Consider the following 16,461-nt stretch of genomic DNA (forward strand, 5'->3'; position numbering starts at 1 on the left):
TCTCTCAAAAATGAATAAACATTAAAAAAAATTTTTTTAAGTGTGGGTTTGGATGTGATAGAAATAGATCTCCAATAAACTGTAGGCAGGAATGTAAAATAGCCTCCTTGGAAAACATAGTGCCAGTCTTTAGAAGAAGTCTTTATTTACAGCGCAGCTATTCCACTCCTGGGTATTTACCGAAGAGAAATGAAAGCATAACCGTATACAAAAATACGTACAATAATGCTCACAGCAGCTTTGTTTTGTAACAGTCACAAACTAGAAATAATCCAAATATCCATCTTCAGGTGAATGGATACCTAAATTGTGGTATACCCACACAATGGAATACTACTCAGCAACAAAAAGAAAAATTACCTATGATACATCCAGTAGCGTGGATAAGTCTCAATACAATTATGCTGAGTGAAAACAGCCAGGTAAAAATAAGTACATACTCTTTGATTCGATTTGAGAAATCATTTGAGAAATGATTTTTTGGGAAATGATTTTTGAGAAATTTGAGAAAATGCAAACTAATGTATAGTGTCAGAAAGCTGATGGGGGAGGAGATGAAGGAGGGATTACAGAGAGGCATAAAGAAACTTTTGGAAGATATGCATGTATTCATTATCTTGATTTTAGTGATTGTTTCAAGGATGTCAAAACTTACCAGATTCCATGCTTTAAGTATATGTGGTTTGTCCATTACACCTCAATAAAGCTGTTGGAAAAAAAAATCTGGGGAAACAATTTGTGTCAATTTGGAACTATGTTCATGATAAGCAACAATGGAAGTTCCAGAATATTATGTATAGTCTGACCTCAGACCTAAAAAAAAAAAAAAAAAACAACTAATGATTAAGAAAAAGTAATAAAATCCTCACCTCTGTGTCCTTTTTTGGTGTAGGTATTGAAGCTCAGGTAGTTTACACAATGAAGGATTGCAGTGGTTAGCCCCAGGGAATGAGATGTGGCATAGGACAGGGAGGTAATATACACATATTTAACACCCAGCGGTTACCACTTTTGATATTTTAAGTTTCAGGTATTTGTATATTAATAAAGGTGTGCTCTTTTCTGGGAGGTTTTTTTCTAGACACTGGAACTATTTGGTTGGGCGTCAGTTTTACGGCGTAGGTGGTCACAGAGGTGTAGCTTAAGAGCAGCAGGCAGACGACCTCCCACTCATCGCCTAGGGAGGCGCCCCGGGGATCGCGGAGCAGGTGCGCACTCGCGCGCGTCCCCGTCTCGAGAAAGGCGGGGCTGGGCGCATGCGAGGAGGGGCGGACGCGGGGCCTGGGCGGGGCTAGGGTGGAGGACACCGGCTGCTTCAGGGGTCTCGGTCCGCTACCCGGAGCCGCCAGCTCTGGGTGGGGGAGGGACACCGGAGCGCCGTCGGGGTGGGCGGGTCCTGTCGAGCGGCACGGCCCGGGGACGCCGCCGAGTCGCGCGCGCTGCCAGCCCCGAGGTTACGTGCGTGAAGGTAGCATTTCCTTGTGGGGGTCGCGGTGGTCTTCGAGGAGTGCGCCTCCTCCGGCTTAGAAGGAGCCGCGGGCCGGAGGCCTGGTCCTGCCTCCGGCGGCTGGAGACCCCGAGGCGCCGGCGGTCCCCGCGCTTTATTCCGGGCATGAGGAGGCGTGACCTGGCATCCCCGCGGGGGTCGCCCGAGGCTGGGGGGTGGCGGGAGCCCCGAGGAGCGGCCGCATCCCGGATCCCGGCCCCAGCCGCCTCGCAAACCCGGCATTTGATTTGCCCCGAGGTGGGGTCGTCTGGCGGGTTTTACAGCCTCGGGTGGTTCGCTTCTCACGTGTGTGTCTTTCCACAGGGCCCTGCGCTGGACCCGCGTGCGCGAATTCAGTAATTTTCTTCCTCTTTGGAGGGTAAGCTTTGAGAGGGCCGTCCGCAGCCTCCCGCGGCCGTCGGGCGCGCACTCGGGGATATTGTTTTTACGGTAGTTGCGGAAAATGCGCAGTGGTCATGGGTCCGCGTGGTCGCTTTTGCGCGACTGCCGGGGGGGGGGGGGGCAAAGGGGGGGGTTCTGGGAGGGTAGCGGCGGAGTTTATGTTTGCCATAAAGAGATGTCTGAGACAGAGGTAGACTTAGACCTTTCCCGCGACTTGGGACATTCTGCACTCAAAGGGGACTCGTTTTGTCTTGGCCCGTGTGCTCGGAAACTTTTCCCAAAATGTGAAGTTGAATAGATTAGGAGGATTTTCTCAGAAAAAAAAAAAAAAAAATGTTGCAAAATGCTTTCTTGAATCCTTTGTTTTAACTGTTAGGTCCTGGACCCTCCCCAGTTCCGAAGGCTTCTCCTGGTCTGGGACCTGGCCTGCCTTTTCTCTTTCAGAGTCTGGCTGGAGAGGTTGGGGATGGGGAAGGAGAGTAAAAAGCTTACACAGCCCTCCCTCCTCCATCCAGGGATTCTAACAGATTGCCCAGTTCAGGTTCTATATAACCCTCTCCTTGCATCTCAAAAGGTGTTTTCAATCTACACATACTTTGAAAATTTCAGTTTTCCTATGAGTCATTAAAAGGAAACATGCCTGTTTTAAAATTTAAAGTTTTTTTCCAATAAGCATATCTTAAGGGCACAGAGAGACTTTTGAGAGAGTATAAAAAATTGCTAAATCAGTGGTGAGAACACCAAAATGCTGGAATCACTGCTTTAAGAAAGATTTTATTTGACATAATACTTCTTTTTGTCTTATTGAACCCTCGATGATACTGTAATTGATTTTCATATTTTTTTGAAATTGCAGTTTTTAGATTTAGAAGGCAGCTGAGGTCATGTGGATTGCAAAGACTAAATATTTTTTACAATATTTCTAAAAAAAATATGTTTTGTTTTCTACCTGGATGATAAACTCTGGGGAAGAAATGTTGGCCCTTAGCATAATTGACTCTTCCATTAGAAAGCCATGTGTTTTTTGGGGTGCCTGGGTGGCTCAGTCCGTTAAGCATCTGACTTCATCTCAGGTCATGATCTCACGATGTGGGTTTGAGCCCCACCATCAGGTTCTGTGTGCTGACAGCTCAGACAGAGTCTGGAGCCTGCTTCCCATTCTATGTCTCCCTCTCCCTCTGCTCCTCCCCCCCCCCCCAAAAACAAATAAACATTAAAACAATAAATAAACAAAAAAAGAAAGCTATGTGTTTTAAAGCTGATCTTCAGCTCATCTGTCCAGGCCCCACCTTCCTTGTCATTGCACCCATGATTAGGATTTCAGACCCCTTAGCAGATGCCTTTTAATCTGTGGTAGCAGCAATGAGATTTCTAGTTTGCTCTTTTAGAAAGCAGCTTAAATAAAGGACATTTGATAATAATTTCTGTTCATTTTCATGTTGCTGCTTCCAACAACTTTGTCTAGGGTTTTAGGTAGTTTTGAATCTTCTATTATCTGTAATATTCACACAATATTTCTAGCATTGTGATGACTGAAAACTTGAAACTTTCTAAAATACTTCCTGTGTATTCATTTAACCAATTCTGGAAGAAGTGATGATGCAAAAGATAGTTGTTTCCATTGCTGCCACCAGATTGGCTTCAAGATGTTCATTTAATGTCTTTGAGAATGTTCTTCTCAAGAATACTGTCGGAGATTTCTTAAATACTCTTAGAGGATCCAATTCACATGCTCACCTGTTCCACCCAAATTAGTAAAGATAACAAAAAAGGAAATTGGGTTAGGGTGATTAGGCCACTAAGTGGATTTTGAGTCATTGTTACATTCTTTGCTGAATGCTAATAAATCTTTTCAAACTCTAGACTTTCACTGAAGATCAGTGTTAAGCTATCCTTTTTTGGAAGTTTGGTTTATCACTTGATGGGGTCCCATAGTCTGATTTTATGTTCTTCTGTGGCTCACAATTCCAGGTAGTCACTCTGAAACAGCAAACAAGTGTCCTCAGTACCCAGGGAAGTAGTTCATCTGATTCTGAAGACTCCACTGAATTGATCGGATAGGTACTTACTTACCATCTTCTTAGGGGTTTTAGATAGTAATTCACTGTTGTGGTACCCTTGCTAGATTACCGCTGTATTCTCCAGCATACACAACGGCCTGCAAACACAGAATTAGTCAACTTGATACCTCAGTAGAAAATTTTCTGCAGTAAATAAAATTGTGTGACATCTGATGAGGGGACTACAGGTCATTTACCTTTCCCTTATTTGTGATATTCCTTTGAAAATGTGCCAGTAGCCCCTTTCTGCCTACTTCCGGAGTGGAATACAAAGTGGGAGAACCAGCCTTGCCATTAGCTTGTAAATAGTAGTTCGGATAGGAGTAGAACAACGGGTAGTGGTGGGGAAATGGAATTGTGGATGTTAAACTCAAATACGTTTTCCCTATCTGTGCTCCAAAGCTCTGTGTTAGGAGTTGGATTCAGAGAGAAATTGAGAGCTGGCAGGTAGTAGATAGCAGCTATTAGAAATTTTTAGTGGGTTAATACATTGCCCCCCACCACCTCCTCTGTATAGTTGTATTTGGCTTATGAAAGTAGTAAGAACGCATTTATTTATTTATTTTTTACTTTACGACATTTATTCATGATGCCAAGGCAGTGAATTTTATCCCGATGTAGACCTGTTACTTTTTCTTCTATGTGCATAGAATGCCTCTAACTCTAGTAGGTCACTGTGCCTAAAATTGGTCAGACCTCAAAGATGTTAGGAATGAATCGATTATGAATGAATCAGTTATATCTATCAACATCAGTGAAAAACTTAAAAGACCACAAAAGCATGTGTTAATAGGAGACTAGTCAAATGATATATGATAAAAATTTGTGTCTTCTTATTTAATTATCATTACTCTAGTGGCATTATGTGCTCCTAAAAACTGGAACTGAAAGATTTAACACAGCCCATAAGCAACTACATAAAATCTTGGACTACTTAAACTTTCTGTAATATCTCTCCATACATGCTCATTAAAATATGAATTTTCAGAACTCTCTGATTGATCGCAGCCTTCTGAGTAGAACCCTCAGTCTAATTTTGAGTGGTGACGTTCCCGCTAACCAGCCAAGTTGTTTCTATGGACTGGTTTCCTCCCAAGTAGAAAATAATTGTTTGGGAATCAATAATTGCTAAACAAAATCCTTCAACGTAATGCGATCGTATCTAAATATCCTAAGCATAAGAATTATTGGATTTTTCCTTATATATTCTGATGAATGTATTTTTGTGGTATTTTGCCAAGCTAGGAAGTGAAATCACATGGATGTTGGTGAGTACCCCATGGCAGCTGTTACTTCATATGGTTCGTTCAGAGTGAACTATAACTTGGAAGCCGACTTTAGGTAAGAAAGTTGGAGTTTGAAAGAGAAATCAATGATCATGTATGTTTAGGTTAGAATTTTTATGTCATGGTTTTCAAGCTAATAAAGATTAATTTGTCTTGCCTTCTAACATATATTTTAATGGTGCTCCCTGGAACTAGATTGTATAAAATTTATGATTTGTGGGGGCACTGGGTGGCTCATTCACTTAAACGTCCAACTCTTGATCTCAGCTTAGGTCTTGATCTCAGGGTCATGAGTTCAGGCCCTGTGTTGGGCCCCATGCTGGGTATGAAGCCTACTTAAAAAAAACAAAAAAAAAAACAAAACAAAAAAAAAACACCAACTTTGTGGATGGGTTTTATACTCTGAAAATAAATGTACACAAGGAAAAGGGAAATGAAATGTTATTTTTAACAGAATTACCGGTATTCATCTATTATCTGTTATTTCTGGTGATTTTATCAGTGAATTGGCAATTTAATATTTTACTGAATAAACAAAACAATCCATGTTATGTAGAATCAGATTTAATGTGTAGCACAATCCCTTTGTTTACAACTGCAAGGCAGTTTTCTAACCTGGTACTTAGATGAAATTTTCATTTGACTTTCGGTTTCACTGCTTTTCCAGCGAGGGATTATATTAGCGACAACTTTTTTGGTGATAACTTGTAAGATTTTAACAATACATTCTGTAAGCTTACCGAATAAAACACGTACAGCAAAATGTTTATAAATGTGCTCTCAATTTAGGATCCACTGTACATTCTTTTACCTTACTTGGGCCATTGGATTTCATTTTAGGGCATTAAAATTAAAGAGTAGGTCAGCCCTTTCAAAATAAGTGTATTTTGGAAAAAGAAAACAAAAATAAGCGTATTTTGAATAAGCTTTGAATTATTGATGTCAGCAGTTTCATATATCTTATGTTATGTCACTGGATCGTTTCTCAGTCATGTGTATAACTGGTTGATTCATACTAAAATGTGTGTGGTAGCTCTTGAGATATAGCTTTGCAACTATTTTTGCTTTTCATTTTAGTTTTCCTAAACCCTAAAGATGACATTTCATTTTTGTAGCAACTTAATAGGTCTCTCCCGCTTTTGGGATCCAACCTTCTCCTATAATTAAGAAATGTTTCACATCATACAGATATATATATATTTCTAATGTTCAGGGATGAAAAGAGGGTTAAATAGTCTACCAAAGTTAAATAAAGTTCAAAACCATTCTTAGCATTATTTTGCCTCTGAAATAATTGTGTGCTTAAACACTTTGGATTCTTATGTAGAATGTACACACAAGATAACCCTATATACTTGGGTGTATCTGGACCTGAAATTTGCTGGAACTTAGTTGTGTCTCAAGCTGGCTAATACCTGGAGATTCATCATGTCTTTTTGTTGGAGAAGACTACTCATTCCTTTGCTATTGAGCATCAGGTGCATTGCTTACAAGGCTCTGTCCCTCGTGTGTCCAGCTTCAGTAGAGCTCCTTTGTCCTGGGTGTCACCTGAAAATTGTGCTTCAGTTTAAGAAATGAAATTAGTTCAGAAGAAGGCACTGGACAATTTAATATAACAACAATGACTGCAACAATGATTAAGCCTTTACTATGTTCCAGTACTTAGGGTACTCTAATCTTCACAACAGCCATATGAGATGAGGTACTGCTATTCTCCCTGCCCTTCAGATGAGGAAACTGAGGCTTAAATTTGCTCAGACAAGATTGCATGTTTGTAAATGGCCCGGCTGGGACTTTTCCAGGCCTATGCTTTTGATTATGTTTTACTGTCTTTCAGAACCCCCAGGAGTTGTTAGCACAATTGCACTGTGATGCTTTCTTCTCTGTAGAAGTTAGTAAGAGTACAGTAATTGACCAGGAAGGAGCCTGGGACACACACTGCTTCCATAAACGTTTCCTTTTAGAAGCCTCCCCAACCACTCCCTCCCATTCACAAACTCAATCACATACCATTGCTTTATTCTTCCAGTGCGACTTGTCCCAATTTCAGGGATGGCATTTCTCATGCTATTTCACGATTTGACCATAGCTCTTTGAGAGCAAGTTCCCTCTTATCTCTATATCCCTAGCATGTCGCAGTACCTATCAATGCATGAAAGTAGATTGCTATTAAAATTTGTTAAACTGTTTTTCATTTTCTAATGTTAATCCGTACAATTAGAAGACACATGTCTAGGAAATGAGGAAAGTGTTATCACTTAACATTTTTAATGTTTACAGAATGAAGAGGAACAGTTTATCTGTTGTGAATAAAATTGTCCAGTCTTCACCAGCAGTGAAACAACCAAAAGTTGGGTTCTACTCTTCTCTCAGCCACACCCACATGCACACTGTTCTTCTAGACTGGGGGAGTTTGCCTCACCACGTAGTATTACGCATTTTTCAGTATCTTCCTTTAATAGATCGGGCCCGGGCATCTTCAGTATGTAGGAAATGGAATGAAGTTTTTCATATTCCTGACCTTTGGAGAAAGTTTGAATTCGAACTGAACCAATCAGCAACTTCATATTTTAAGTCTACACATCCTGATCTCATTCAGCAGATCATTAAAAAGCATGCTACCCATCTCCAGTATGTCAGCTTTAAGGTAAGAAAAGTGTTAAATAGAAACGACTTGCATTTTGTTAATGTCATTTTTTTTGTAGATCTAGATCCCAGTATTGAAGCGGTCAATGAATTTTGCAGGATTTTTATTCTGAACAATTTCCTGTTTTTCTGTAGTTATTTGCATACTTGCATTTTGTTAATGTCATTTTTTTGTAGATCTAGATCCCAATATTGAAGCGGTCAACGAATTTTGCAGGATTTTTATTCTGAACAATTTCCTGTTTTTCTGTAGTTATTTGCATAGATTGAGGTAAAGAACTTGAGCTATAACTTAAACTTCATTTTGCTTCCTCTGGATTGTACTACTAAAATTCAGGTCATCGTAGAGGATTTGAAAGCATGGAGCACCTAAAAAGTTACTGTGTCACTAGCTCTATTTCTCACTTTTTGTCTGAGACCTTTTGTATAAAGAAAAAATACTAATTTGTTTTATAGCTTGACGGGATACATACAGTTTTGCAATTGAATTCTGTTAAATAGTTATATTGCCAATAATTTTCTGATAACTTACCTTCAGGAGATTAAGATTTAAAATTGTCTTTGTAGGTTGACAGTAGTACTGAATCAGCAGAAGCTGCCTGTGATATACTTTCTCAGCTGGTAAACTGCTCTCTCCAGACCTTGGGCTTGATTTCGACAGCCAAACCAAGTTTTATGAATGTGTCAAAGGTAAAGATGCCAGGCTTTTTTGTGAGATAAACAAAAGTTCTCAAATATTTCAATCTAGGCAAAAAGGATTCTTTTACTAAAAGTAGATGGTGTCTTCCTTATATTCAGAGAGTTACTTGAGGCAGTTTTCTCTTGACTAGCACGCATTTTTGCTGAAATAGCTTATGCATGGTTTCATTCTTTACATATATTTTGTAATTTTAATAATTGTTTCTACAGTAGCTATCGTTAATGTAAAATTCAGATGTTGTACTTAGGATTTGCAAGTGCCTTAGTTAGTTTCTTTGAATATAGAGTGTGTATGGCCAATAGTGGATGTTTTGCTTGTAATTCTATAGCTTCTGCATTGGAGGTAGAACAGCATAATTCTAAATGAACTATACCAATTAGGATGATATTGGTTTCTATAAAATAGAAACTCTAAAACGATAGTAGCTTACACAACATGGCTGAAGTTTATTTCTCTTACATTAAAGAAATCTATGCATGAGCATAGCTGGGTGAAGCTGTTGGGATCTCGAGCCCCTTCCATGCATTCCATTTTCTTTAAGGCATTTTCTTCATTTTCACAGTCCAAGATGGCTTTCTGAGCTCCAGCCATCACATCCTGTTCTAGGCAGCCAGGTGGAAGAAGTGGGGGAAGAAGGGTGCGCCCCCTGCTTTTCAAGGACGCTAGCCTTGAGCACCACATAATGCTTCTGTTGGTATCTCAGTGGCCAGCACTTAGCTGTGGGGCCACATCAGGTTTCTGTTCGACGAGGAATATTTCTTAGCTCGCTGGTAATGTGCCTAGCTAAAAATTGAGACTGGATTACCAAAAAAGAAGGGATGAATGGTTGTTAGGAAGCAGTCAGCAGTCTCTGCTGCATAAACTAGTAACTGTCTTCATTCAGGCTTCAGCTTGGATGCCATCTCTTCAGACAAGCATTCCTTGACCAATTTTGCTAAAACAGTGCCCCCTCCCCCAGTTACACTCCACTATATGTCAATATTTTCTTTATAACATTCATCAGTGCCTGAAATTACCTTATTTATTTAGCATGTTCATTCTCTTCTCCTAGAACAAAACATAAGTTCTTTGAGGGCAAGGTTTCTATTTTGTTTATTTACCACTGTAAACCTAGAGTTAAGTAGTGCCTGGTATATAATAAACACTAAATTATGGGTGCCAGTAAAACCGGCTAATGGAAACCTTCCTGTTGAAGAGGACCGAGGAATAGTAGCATCTTCTCTCTCATAAACTGGGTCATGGCTCTCAAGCATTTCCACTAGCTTGTTTATCTTTTTAAGAGATAGGGAAAATGGGTCATTTGGGGATTAGAGTAATATAAGCCATCCGATGGAAACTTGCTACTTCTAAACAGTTATTTCCTTGTATATGAATGATGGAATCAGATTAGCCTGAAATTGTTAGATTCTAAGCTGTCTCAAATGCAGCACATCAGCTTCTTTTCTGGGTAAGCTGATGCAGTCACGAGGGTGAGGCAACAGTGATTAGCAGACTTCCTTTCAAGCTCTGCCTTTACAGTTAAATGAGTTGAGTGGCTTCCGGTAAAGTTGTGTATCTCTCTTGAGTGTCAATTTTTTTCACGTGTAAACTGAGGAAATATAAAATACAAGGACAGTATTTTGTTAGGCATAGGCGTAGAGGGTGCTGAAGGAATATATGGATACGATAATGAAGTGTGTACTCCAATGCTTAAAAACATCCTTCAGGACCATAAGGGTCCATTGAGAGTTGATGAAAGGGAAAGTAAACCTTAAATTTCTTAAAGAAAACGTGATGTATTTCTCTAATAATTTTTGGCACAATAAAATTTGGTAAAGAGATCTAGCTGTCCACCATTTAAAAATTTATATGCATCCATTTACAATTAGTATAAACCAGTGTGCTTGATTATAAATGAACTGAGACATAACCAATTTGGTCATTATTTTTTAAAAAATTTTTGTAATGTTTATTTTTGAGAGAGACAGAGCACAAGCGGGGGAGGGACAGAGAGAGAGAGACAAAGAATCTGAAGCAGGCTCGAGGCTCTGAGTTCTCAGCAGAGAGCCTGACATGCCTGACATGGTGCTCAAACTCACCAGCTATGAGATTATGACCTGAGCCAAAGTCCAAAGCCCGTTGCTTAACCAACTGAGCCACCCAGTGACTCCTCCAATTTGGTCGTTCTAATAGGAGTAATAGAACCTTTGGCAGAATCTGGATGGACTTTGAAAAAGGGAAAATGATCATGCATGGATTTGGTTTTCAGACTATCTGTCAAAAATTTTGAAATTGTATACACTTTTTGGAGTCTTTATTTAATTTTCTACAAAAGGCATATCACTAAAGAATAAGATTATTTATTTACTCATTCATCAACAAATATTTATTGATCTCCTACTATGTGCCAGATATTATTTTAGGTACTAGAAATACAGGAGTGAATAAAACAGATGAAAATTTTGTTTATTCTATGGCAGGGGTTGAAAAGATTCAGACAGTCAGTAGTTTAGGCTCCACAGGCTGTAGTTCTGCAGCTACTCATCTCCAGCATGGTAGTGTGAAAGCAGACACGGACAGCATGTAAGTGAAGGAGCACAGCTGTGTGCCAGCCACACTTTAATTGTGAGCACTGGAAGTTTCATATAATTTCCACATGTCACAAAATATTATTCTTTACAAAACTTTTTTCAGCCGCTTAAAAATATAAAAACCATTCTGAACTCAAGAGACATACAGTAGCATACTAGGTTGGATTTGGCCAGCAGATCATAAGTTGCTAGCCCCTCTTCTAGGAAATAAATATAATTATATCCTTTTAATATTGGCAATCACATTCTTAAGATGGAACATAATTGGAAGATGTGTGTATGAAATTTTGGAAACATTCTTCCTTTCTTGCCATTCCATTTTTCAATTGTAAAAGTATGAAAGTATACTTTGTCTTCTACTGACTAATGGTGTCATGAAAAACACTAATATGTTGATTGCTTTCACTGTGTTTTTGTTAGTAAGTGTTGATATAAGTAGTTTTAATGGCCTATTTGCTTGAAGCTCTAGATGTTTAAATAATGTTTCCACAATTCTTTCCTTATTGCCGCGCAAGTCTCATTTTGTGTCAGCACTTACAGTTGTTTTTGTCAACTCAAAATCATTATCATCGATCAAAATTGAAGATACACCAGTGGATGATCCTTCACTGAAGATTCTCGTGGCCAATAATAGTGACACTCTAAGACTCCTAAAAATGAGTAGCTGTCCTCATGTTTCATCTGATGGTACACTATATCTTTTAAAGCTTTTTTGATGTTTTTTTTATTATACTAATAGTAATGTAATTTCATACTGAAAACTACATGCTTATGAAACAATTGAAAAAGTAATATTTTTTCAAAAGAAGTCTTAATCTGTAAACTAGGCATAGTTTAAATTGCATCTAAAAGTATTTTAGTCATAGGTATATTTTATTATGCATATATTTTTTATTACTACATATAATTGTATGCCTGTATCTTGGCATCCATCTCAGAAATCATTTCATGACTATTTTGGCAAATAATGAATAACTAATGTCAAATTTAGATTTATGAAATGTTGTGTTAGTATCAGTAATTCTTGGTTCTTTAAAGTTTTTCCCTGTTTCCTGCAGGAATCCTTTGTATAGCTGACCATTGTCAAGGCCTTAGAGAATTGGCATTGAATTATTACATTCTAAGTGATGAACTTCTCCTAGCCCTTTCAAGTGAAACTCATGTTCGCCTTGAACATCTTCGAATTGATGTTGTGAGTGAAAATCCTGGACAGGTTGAATTTCACACTATTAAAAAACAAAGTTGGGATGCACTTATTAAACACTCCCCTGGAGTTAATGTTGTTATGTATTTCTTTTTATATGAAGAAGAATTTGAGGCATTCTTCAGAGAAGAAACCCCTGTTACTAACCTTTATTTTGGTCGTTCGGTAAGCAAAGCAGCTCTAGGCCGGATAGGTCTTAACTGTCCACGACTAATTGAGTTAGTGGTATGTGCTAATGGTCTTCAGACTCTTGACGATGAACTTATTTGCATTGCTGAATGCTGTAAAAACTTAACAGCCTTGGGCCTCAGTGAATGTGAAGTGAGTTGCAGTGCATTCGTTGATTTTGTAAGACGGTGTGGGAAAAGGCTGACCCACCTCTCCATAATGGAAGACGTTTTGATCCCTGATGGTAATTATAACCTAGATGAAATTCACACTGAAGTCTCCAAATACTTGGGAAGAATATGGTTCCCTGATGTCCTGCCTATCTGGTAATTAGCTACCAAAGATTCTTAATTTTTTTTTTTATTGGTAAGATAAGCTTCTTTCTGTCTATGCAAATGTAAATTTTAAGATGCATTGTTGAAATATTTTAGGTAAGGTATATTAACATTTGCAAACTGTCTTAATGGATTGCAGCAAAAAACATTTGAAAAAAAAGTAGGAGAAATTTTAAGAGCGAGAAATACCCATAAACAGGGCTTAGATCCTGTATTGTGGATTAGGTAGCTGATATGCTAAACGCTATCAATGGTTTGTAGATGAGTTCCTCAGCCTTCCTCGAAGGGATATTTTAGCTTGCTAAATAAATTTATAATATTAGCTTCGGATCCCTAAATTATGATGTTTATAACTTTATATTGCTTTAATTACTTCTCTTTTATCTTGGTATTAGTGTGTTTTACAAGATATGTAGTATTAAAAACTAAGAGTAAAATAAAAGTATAGTTACAGAGGCTGACTTAATTGTACTTAATTTTTAGCACTATATGAGATCATATTATAATTCAGTAAACCATTTCTAATTTCTAATACACTTTGAATTCTACTTTATTATATTAGCTTGAGAGAAAATGCGCATTAGATTAAAATTAATACTGATCAATTTAATAAAAATATTCTAATTGTTCATTGATTAAATATGCTTCTGAAAATTTTAAAAAGTAAATTTTGCAGAGTGTCTCTGGGAGGGAATCAGCATTTACTGACCTTATCCTCTGTATCTAGAATTGTCCCAGAGGTCCTTTGCAGAAGTGATCTCCTAATTTCATTAGTGACACAACTAAAACTCTTTAGTAGTTACGTATTGACTTGAGGGTGAAGATATATGCTTAAAATGACCTACAAGACCCTACATAGTGTGGCATCTCCCTAATTGTACCAAAATTCCCCTTGGCCCTTCTCCATTGTCTTTCACTTCCTTAAGACTGCCATGCACTCTCTAGTCAGAGGGCGTGAGGATGTGTTCTTCTTTCTGCTTAGATTACTGTCTTTGCTCCCTCAGATCTTTCCTTTAGATGTCATTCCTTCAGGGAAGCTTCTGACTTTCCACACTCTGTGACTTCTGTTTGTGGCACTCAGCGTTATTGAAATTTGCCATTTGCTTCTATGATTATTATCTGTTAATTCTACTGCACTGTAAGCTTTATCAGTAAATTTTACTTCGGTACTTGCATTTCCAGACTTGTTCCCTTATGCCTTTCCTTAATATCTTGTTTCTTTCCCAGAAAGCAACTTAAAAAGTTGCTTCATTTAAACTTAAAGTAAAAAGAAAAAAGAAATGTTTATTACTTTACATTTCTGAACATTTTTTAATTAGGAAAAAATTTTAAATATTCTCACCTGTTAAAGAAATCAGAATAGAATACATTGTGGTTTGTACGTGGTAGTTTTTTTAAAAAGAGCATATTTTAGATCTGCCTTTTTTAGAGCTTGTATTTGTACAAGCATTCTCAGCCCTGCCCCCGTGTTCTTTCTCAGGGCAAGCTGTGTAAGAGCGGGCATCTTACCTCATTTACTTTTGTGTTTGAGACTCTCAGACTGGTGTGTGGTACATTAGTATACCCTCGGTAAGTGGGAGTGGAGCTCATATACTGGTTAAAAAATAAAACCAGTTTCTTAAAGACAGTTGTTACTATTGCAGAGCATGTCCTTTATACCTTAAGATTCCAGGAGAGTACAGAAGCGGCATATAAGAAGGCACTCAAAGTCTGGTTAGGATAACGGGACAAACATAAAGGAAGTAGGATAACCAAGATGGAGGGTCGGGCTGGTTGAAGATCAGAGTAATGGTGGAAATAGTGAAGAGGTAAACTTTCGGTCTCTCCGGGTATTACTCTAACATGACATGGTGGAGGAGTCAGGGAGGAGTATATATACCTGAATGGTAAGGTGGTGGGATGCTAGTGGTGGTTTCACCAGAGAGCAAAGAGAGGGACTAAAGAAGGGAGATCAAGATGGAGTTTCTCCCTGTTACCTACTAACGCAGAGCGATAATGAGTACCAGTGGCCTCTTTTACAGTTGCTGCTCTAATTGGTGGTTTTTAGGGACCCAATAGTCAGACGTAGTGAACTAGGCAATAAAATAACCCTTACAAAGACAACTCAGTAAAATTGATCAGCTCAATTACATGACCCTGGTTGGTCTTTTATTGGCTTTATAAATTGAACAGCAAACATTTTTAGGATAGCCAAAATCAAGACAAGAAAATACAGAGTATTTTTGATGCTTTATCTAATGAAGATGTCTCCATTTACTTTGGAAGCCTGTGAAAAGTACTGTTTACTTAAGATTAGAGGATTCTAGATTAAAATGGCCACTTATCTTGTCCTTCCATTAAATTACCTTCCTGCCGAAAACTCAGAACATTTTGTAAGTAAAAAGTAATTTTATTTCCGTTACTAATTTAGTCATCAAACCTGACACAATTTTTGAAGTATATTTTGCTATCATTTCACAAAGGAAAAATAAGTTATTTAGTACTATCACTTTCCTATCATTTGAACCTTAACAATACTTTGAAGATGTTGACACCCAGATCTAAAAGGAAAAGGAAATTAAAAAACAAAACCCTCTGATGCACCAGAGGGCGCTGTATTCTTGTTCTTCATAAGAGTAATCCTTGGGTCTTAAGTTTGCATTTCCATTCAACAGATATGAGAGTGCTTATCCAGTTGTAGGCAGAAGGCAGCATTCTTGGGGAAGCTCTCAGTTCCGGGCAATGAGTTTGGTCTTTTAAACAATCGCTTAGGAAGGTTGATTATTTATTGTTCAAACATTTTAGGGCTCCTTTAAAAACTGTCTTTGAAGTCTCCATGCTATTGTCTATTTTGTGTTCTCAGTGGGAACACAGTCTTTGTCCTTTGAAAGCAAATTTAATTTCCAGAAACATCCTAAAGTTACTTGGCCATAAGGGATCAATAAGGTAGATGATCAAACCAGAGAGTGTTGGTTATAGGTTTTGTTTTAACTAAGAATCAAACTCTTGTTAGCCTTGTATGAAGTGTCATGATACGGTAGAGAATAATATCTACCTGGATGTGAGGATAAACCAGTTGTGTAGTAGAGACTCTGAACTGAGAGTCTTCATTAACTCGTTCTTCTTGACCACCCACCTTCACGTCTTGTTACCAGTATAACATATCATAATAAATACTCATGAAATCACCCCCCAGCTCTAAAATGACAACAATGACATAACAAGAACTTAAATTTTTCTGTGTGGTTTCCCTTATTCACTTCTGAGATAATTAGTCTTCATTATTTGCTTGATTTCTTTTTTGTATATTCTTACCACACTTGTATGTGTTCCTAAAAATTGTTTTGGTTTTAATTATTTTGACTTTCTAAAAAGAGTATCATATTATATGTAACCTTAAGTACTTGTTTTTACTCAAAATTATATTGTTGTGATTCATCCATTTTGTCATGTCTATCCGAGGCTCATTTATTATGACTGCTAGACACTATTCCATTCTGTGCTAAATCACACAGTTCATTTGTTCATATCAGCTGTCCATGGGGATGTGAGTTGTTCAGGTTTTGCCATGACAAATAGTTATATTATGAACATTTGTATGTATATGTCCTAGCATACAAATGCA

At 38.1% G+C, this 16,461-nt stretch overlaps 1 protein-coding gene across 7 annotated transcripts; it reads left to right on the forward strand.

Annotated features, from left to right (window-relative positions):
* The first annotated feature begins 1,074 nt into the window (after nucleotides 1-1,074).
* LOC101080761 (F-box/LRR-repeat protein 21) lies at nucleotides 1,075-13,318 on the forward strand. 7 transcript variants are annotated; one of them, XM_045059232.1, is made up of 8 exons: nucleotides 1,078-1,208; nucleotides 1,811-1,865; nucleotides 3,860-3,949; nucleotides 5,194-5,289; nucleotides 7,515-7,881; nucleotides 8,448-8,570; nucleotides 11,666-11,837; nucleotides 12,209-13,318. In XM_045059232.1, the coding sequence occupies exons 4-8, from the start codon at nucleotides 5,207-5,209 to the stop codon at nucleotides 12,850-12,852; spliced, it is 1,389 nt and encodes a 462-aa protein (XP_044915167.1). In that variant the 5' UTR covers nucleotides 1,078-1,208; nucleotides 1,811-1,865; nucleotides 3,860-3,949; nucleotides 5,194-5,206; the 3' UTR covers nucleotides 12,853-13,318. The 7 variants fall into 7 exon arrangements, with proteins under 7 accessions (XP_044915182.1, XP_044915167.1, XP_044915177.1 ...); XM_045059242.1 differs by lacking the exon at nucleotides 1,078-1,208 and adding an exon at nucleotides 1,328-1,468 and having other exon boundaries at nucleotides 5,190-5,289; XM_045059252.1 differs by lacking the exon at nucleotides 1,078-1,208 and adding an exon at nucleotides 1,328-1,468 and having other exon boundaries at nucleotides 5,194-5,216.
* The last annotated feature ends 3,143 nt before the right edge of the window (nucleotides 13,319-16,461 follow it).

Source organism: Felis catus, chromosome A1 (assembly GCF_018350175.1).
Source record: "Felis catus isolate Fca126 chromosome A1, F.catus_Fca126_mat1.0, whole genome shotgun sequence".
In the NCBI taxonomy this organism is placed as follows: domain Eukaryota; kingdom Metazoa; phylum Chordata; class Mammalia; order Carnivora; family Felidae; genus Felis; species Felis catus.